General features: G+C 26.2%; 1 protein-coding gene across 3 annotated transcripts in view; it reads left to right on the top strand.

Moving 5' to 3' along the window:
- LOC111631130 (adenylyl cyclase-associated protein 1-like) overlaps nt 1-7,090 on the top strand; it is a 59,869-nt gene that overhangs the window by 33,803 nt on the left and 18,976 nt on the right. The window contains exon 1 of one of the 3 annotated variants that reach the window (XM_023375332.1): nt 5,963-6,112. The exons of 1 other annotated variant lie outside the window; for it this stretch is intronic. Coding sequence is in view for 1 of the 2 variants with exons in the window: in XM_023375330.1 (XP_023231098.1) it covers nt 6,138-6,171 (34 nt within the window). In the remaining variant the exon portion in view is untranslated. Of the gene's footprint in view, nt 1-5,962; nt 6,172-7,090 lie in introns of those variants that run through there. One more of the 3 variants, XM_023375330.1, reaches the window with a different exon arrangement.

Genomic DNA, 7,090 nt, shown 5'->3' with positions numbered 1-7,090 from the left:
AAGACTTAATGCTCTCCCTCACCCCCCCGCGTTGGAATTTCGAAAAATCCTTTCTTAGTGTGCGTTTCCATGACGTACCCTAACTGTGTACCAAATTTCACCTCTTTAGGTTAAGCGGTTTGCTCTGGGCGATGATGAATCAGTGAATGAATGAGTGCTTAATTGGGCAATATATAATATATATATTTAGATAAATGATTACAATATTAGTTAAGAATATCAGTGTTGTTCTGATTTTAAAATAGTTTTCTAACAACCTAATGATGAAAATATAATGAAAACCTTACTGAAGTTAGTGTTACAAGATATTATCAATATGAAATTAACTTTTTATTTCTCTGAAATGAATTACATATAAAATTCATAGTTAATAATAATAATAGATATTATTTAATATTAAACTTCAAAATAAAAAAATACTTTAATCATGTAATAAAATGAAGTAATTATAAAAGCAATTGATTTTGTTTGGTATTTTAAATTCAAAATAAATCTACAATTGTTGGAAATTGAATATCTGAAACTTCCAAAATGAAAGCTTTTGTTTGTTGCAAATATATTTCCTAATGAGGACATGATGAAATGCTAAAATATTTACAAAAAGTAGGTAATACATTCTTCATTATGGAACAATTTTATAAGAAAAAATTTCATGAATTTTATAATTTATTAATTTTTAATTGTATTGTCAAAGATGTGTGTGAATGTACTAACTTTTCAACAAGCAAGATGTCTGTCCAACTAGAAGTATATATTAAAATTTATAAGCTTTTTCCAATTTGTAAGATGATTTACTGCAAGATTTTAAACCAAGTGATAAAATAAAAGTGATAACATCTTATAATATATTTGTTATTAAGAACAAAATTTTTGTTTTGTTGAAATATTGACTAACAAATGATGATATATATATTTAAATTATAGACAGCTATAACATTAAGAATTTACAATTTAATCATTTATAGTTATTACTTAAAAATTTGAATAGAATTCTTATTTGTTTGATTCAGTGATTAATTATCTGTAAGTTTAATAATCATCTATACCTTGGTATTTAAGCAAAACATATGATGATGAAACAAAAATAAAGGCACATTTAATTTATTAATTGTTAATTATTATATCAAATAACATCTTGCAGAATATATAGATAAGAACTACAGATCTTTATTTTGATTATTTTTCTTAAGATATAAGAGTTTATTATTTCTAAACACATTTTAATAAGATTATTCTACTATAGCTAGCTAGCTCTTACATAACACATCATTAGTAACTTATTTAAAATATATGATAGTAATAATTATATTATACAATAATTACAATTAATATTTAAAACTATTACACAGTATTCTTATATAATAGTATTTTTGATCATATTAAAGTAGGTTTGATTTGTTAGTGATTTATTTCAAATACAAATGTAAACATTATTTTTCTTTTTTAAATTGACAAATTTTTTAAAATTAAATTTTTTAAGTGGAATAATATTTTTCTTACTTGAAGGTAATAATTTTATAATAAAATTTTTTGAAATGAATTGGTTTAATATACTGTATTTGATATTTCTGGTTTATGAATACCTAATATAAAAAATGAGTTATGAAAACTTTTAGTATTTCTCCAGTTAGATGATACTTTTTCATCATATATCTTTAATATACAGTATCATCCATATGAAATGTTATCTTACATGAGAGAATCCAAATAAGGCATTACTCTTATTTGATTACTTAAAATGAAGTTCGTTGTCTGCTTAGAAAAGTAATGACTAATAAGTGCATTGATTTTTGTCATTAATCGCTATTGTCTTTCTTTAATGATGTGATTTGCAGTATTATGCTAATATTACTTTTGCATGCTTCATTAGGTAATAACTGTGATAAGCATCTTAATCATTGTTCATTTCCTTAAGCACTTTCATTATGCAATTGAATTTTAAGCTATAAGGCAAATTCCCAAGCATTTATTCAGTATGCAATGCAAATATGAACTTGTACTAGTATTACACTTGGATCTGTAATTTCATTATTATATGATTTTTAATAATAATTGTCATTTAGGACAGAAACCAACTTTTAAATAGGATTTAAGCTAATTTAAAAGTTAAAATCATACATGATATGATAATTGTAACTGTTAATTTAGTCCTTTTTTATGTTCTAAATACAGATTTTAAATGATATAAAAAATTTGGAAGGTTGTATTTGAGATTAAAACAGATTTTTTTGCTTTATCAAATTTCTTCATGTTCTGGCTCTTAATTCTAATTTGTATCTATAAAAATAAAATCTTTGTCACTTATTGTTTGTTAGTATTTGCTTTCATAACAATTTATATGATAGTTTAATTTCTTTAGTTTTATTTTGTGCTATTTTCATTAGACAAAATGTCACTTGTAATTTGAGTCTTAATTAGAAATTTAAACTTGAGGAAATATCAAAGTTTTTTTGGCTAATTTTTCAGAAATATCTATTAATTTGACTAAATTAATTCCAATTAGGTGAACTGCTATCCAACTTTTCTCTTCATCCTTTTAGTTATTTATTTTGTCTTATCTTTCTAACTGAACTTAATTATTGTTTAATATCATCCTCTACTATTACTCTATAGATTTGTTTGAAAATTGATATTTTGACAGCTTACAATATAAATTACACTTTAAAATTATTCTGTTCCATAAGACAGGAAAAACATTTTTTGATGATTTAAATTTGTATTTAGTTTCTGTAATACCTAAAAACTAAAAATGAGTAATATGTAATTTAACTGTTGCTAATTTCTCATTTGAATTTGATAGTTCTCTGTAATTGTTCTTGATAGCTTTTTATTTATTTATCNTTAACATCTGTTATATGTTTGATAAATTATAACCATATATTTTTTTATGTTAAAGCTGTTGTATAAAAACTGATAGGGGAAACACAACCTTATTTACAATACAAACAGGAATCATACAGGAATGTCTTCTTACTTTTCCTAATTCTGATTTCAATGCCTTTCATAATGAAAAAGGCACTAACCAGACTGGACACAGCAGTCATGTGGAATGTACATCTGTGTTTTATGGACTTACAAGTTAGACTTTGCGGCTGACATTATTCTGGCCGGAATAAAAGAACATTTGCAATGGATGACAACCCAGCTTGATAACATGGCCAGAAAAGTAGGATTGAGGATTAGTATTGAGAAGAGACACTATGCAAATCAACAACAACAATTCTGCTGATTGTTTAAATTTGTGTACAGCATAAAAATCATGTTGCTAAATTCATCTACCTAAACAGCATAATAAGCTATAATTGGGATGATGTCACTGAGATCAGCTGTAGAATTGGAAAGGCCTCTGAAACTTTCCAAAAAATGCACCCCAAATGGATGTCAACATCTATCAGCATTCCCGTTAAGATCCAACTATTTGCTTCAATCATTCTGCTAGTGGCAACATATTCAAGACATGGAAAATGTCAAAATGTCTTCAGAATCTATCCCCAAGCTAATTATTTTCCAGCTGAGATGCCTATGGCAAAATTTCAAAATAAATTGTTGTGACTATATTACAAATGAAATCCTAAAATGGTGATCATCACACCCTGCATAACACCATTAAAAAGCAACAATAACAATTAGCATGTCGTGTCACTAATGTATTAGTCAAAAATTCCAAAAAAAAAATAAACCACACTAAGGTGGATCATTCCAGATGGACACTAAGGAAAAGGATGACCATGAAACACCTGGCAATGAACACTGTTGAAGGACCTATAAAACCTAAATATTATGTGGAGCAAACTGGCTATAGATCAAAATCGCTGGAGAAAACTCATTGCCCAATATGTTTACCAGCATAGGAGAAACAGACTATTTCTTTATATGACAAAATACAAGTCAGTATATAAAGATGTGAAATCTATTTCACCTCTCTATATACTCAATCCACTCACTGTATGTTACTGGCTGAATGGATGATTGCCAAGACCACCCTTGAATAAAAAAGTTAAGGCTATCATTACCCAGTTTAGTTAGAAGACGAAGCTGGAAGCCCTTAATACTTTATCCTTATATCATAATTTGTTTCTTTACCAAGTATATATCAAACTTTATGAAATTTGAAGTATTTTTTTTTACATCTGAAATATGAAAGTTTAACTTTTATTTTGGACATCAGTACATGGATAATTTTTTTAATGAAATTTCCATTTTAACAAACTTCAATTTATTCCACAAGGTGTTTTGGATAATCTACGAATTTATTAATTTTTAAGAACTTGTGAGTAATGTCTGGGAATAAATTTGAAATGTTGGATTGACAGCTAAGTTTTTAAGAAGAAATTTTCAGTTTGAAAGATCGTTACCGCCCGGACTTTTTTCGACATTTGATTTTCCCCATCTTTCTTCAATGATGATCGTTTTACTTTTTATAAAATTGTACATTAATTTAATTTAAAATAAAAAATAGTCCTTGTAAGTTGACATAGAAAGAAATCACTCGAAATTGTGTGTGTATTTTTGGTTATTTTTAAAGTTTTGGCAGTGTTTAGTGGCTGGTATATAACTGAGTTATTACGTAATATCGACGTTTACGAATGTTTCACCGTATTTTTTTCATTACAAATAGAAGCAAAATCTAATTTAATAAATTTTTATTTCGAAATAAGAATAAGACCGTTATTAAGTGAACCGTTAATACATCTGAATTCATGCGCTTAGATCAAACACCTGTCCAAAGTCTTTATATGCAGAAGCGTATTCATGTGTGCTCTTGCAAAAATAAAGTGGGCGTGCTAGCTATGCCCAATATGACTGCATTATTCGTTGGCCAAGTTTTATAAATGAGTTACTGGTATTTATATATATTTTCTTATGTAGGTGTCTTTTCGAAACTGTTTGCAGTATTAGTTATGTCATTGCAGATGTTAAAATAATATATTTTTAATAAAAACTATTCGTTTAGCAGAGTTGGCACAATACGCGACTTATTTGTTATCATTACGTGTGTATTAGCTATACGTAATGAAGGAATGATATTGCTTATATCATATTAAAGTTTACGTAATTTAATTAATCTACCGAAATTATATTTTATATTAAAAATATATTTTTAATTAAGAAAACATTCCAGTAAAATATACATTTTTTTAGGAAAGTTTGATCGTTTAAACTTTAAATTTCGCAAGTATTTTAATTATTTCGAGTGTGTGTGTTGTTTTTTTAATTTAAATCGAAATATAAATTAATTTGAAATAAATGAAAATTTAATTTATTAAATTTTCATTTAAGTAATATTTTAATTTAATCCACATTCAGTTATATTAAGATGTTAAAATGATCGATTCGCAATTGTTTGCCGAACTAATTTTGCATAAATCTAATATCTTTATAACACTCAGATTGTTGCAGGATAATTTTTTTTTATTTACAATCATCTATATACAATTATTTACAACGGTCACAATTTTTACATTTATAAATTTTCTATTAATATTTTAAATGGAAAAAGTCAGATTTATTTTTATAATGATATTTAGAAATTAAATATATATATATTTTTTAATTATTAAAAATTTCTATAATTAATTCGTACAAAATTTTCTATAAGGATGTATATATATATATGAGTATTTGGGTGCATAATTTGCACGTTGTTATTATCATTTTATGCTTTAACTCTGAATATTAATACTTAGAATTTTAATTCAAATGAGTTTACATTTAAAATAAGAATTTGCGGAACTGAATACTCTTTCCTGGTTGAGTCAGAACTTCACGCCTTTTCATATCCGACTTATTATTATTATTTTTTTTCTCTTTTGAAATGCAATTTATTTCAAATATGTTAATTGTAGATTTGCATACGTTTTCGGGACCGGTTTTTAACATGTAAAGAATAATACACGATTTAAGAAAAATTGGCAAATGTACGTTTCTACCTAGACTATAGTATTTAAATGAGTGTTTATTACCGAAACAAATATATCGGTGACTGAATATAGAAGCGATGAGTCACATGGCCGTTTAAAGAGCGCCACGCTGCGGTCTCCGCCGTCCACGAGGTTGTTTCCGGTCGACGTCTTTTCGCTTTATATAGGAAAGAAGGAAAATTGTTGACGAGGTAGGTGTACGGTAAGGTGAGAAAGATGGGGTCGTCATTGTCCAACAAAGCACCTAATGGTACGCTAATGACATTATTTTACTTCTCATTTGTTATTTCATGGAGGAGACATTGCCTAATATTCTCGGTTTCAAAAAACAATATCCTTGTGTCAGTTATAGATTTGACAGCTTCTGCTCTATCCATTAAAAGGCCGCCTCTCCTAATTCTATCAATTTCAGGCTCTAGTCAGACCTTTGTCAATCTTGTATTTTTCTTTTATTTTTGTAATTGAGATAATGATTTTAAAAAAAATGAAATCTACACGTTTATGTATCCTGTAACGGATGAATTCTGAAAGAATTGAATTCTGAATTAATAGAATAAACTTGGATGAAATTTTAATTAGGCGAAAATATGTGATCTTTTATTTAAAATGCTGCCATTGTTTTCCGGTTGAAAATTATATATGACTTGAACGAAAATGTTGATTTTAAGTAAACAAAGACATTGTTTAAATTGAATGAGATAAAAAATTTTTCTTTGTTTTTTTTCCATATTTTTATGTCTTTTAATCGTTAAAATGAAAAATTAAACGGAGAAAATTCAAATACACCCGAAGTTGATAGGAAACATGATTATTTTTGAAGTTTTATATATATTTAAGAAAGTTAAAATTTTACTAGTTGCAATCCATTTAAAATCTAGGTGAATTTTAAAGTAAAAATAGGAATTGTTATTTAAATTAACCAATAAACAATAATGTTTTGACAAAACAAAGACAGATTTATTATTTTAATACACATTTGTATACAATTTATGATTTTACAATATATCTTAATATTTACATAATTCTTATGTTGTCTTGCATAAATTGTAATAACTTTATTTTACTGTTTGTTTATTTTACACTTGTTAACCAATTTGATTTTCTAAATTTAATTATAAATTATTTAACATCTTCAAATAGCAATCTTGTTTTTCTTTTTAGAAATTTAA

Source organism: Centruroides sculpturatus, unplaced genomic scaffold (assembly GCF_000671375.1).
Source record: "Centruroides sculpturatus isolate CEXI.00-Female unplaced genomic scaffold, Cexi_2.0 scaffold632, whole genome shotgun sequence".
NCBI classification, from domain to species: domain Eukaryota; kingdom Metazoa; phylum Arthropoda; class Arachnida; order Scorpiones; family Buthidae; genus Centruroides; species Centruroides sculpturatus.
The sequence above is the reverse complement of the archived record's forward strand: the minus strand, read 5'-3'. Positions and strand labels throughout refer to the sequence as shown.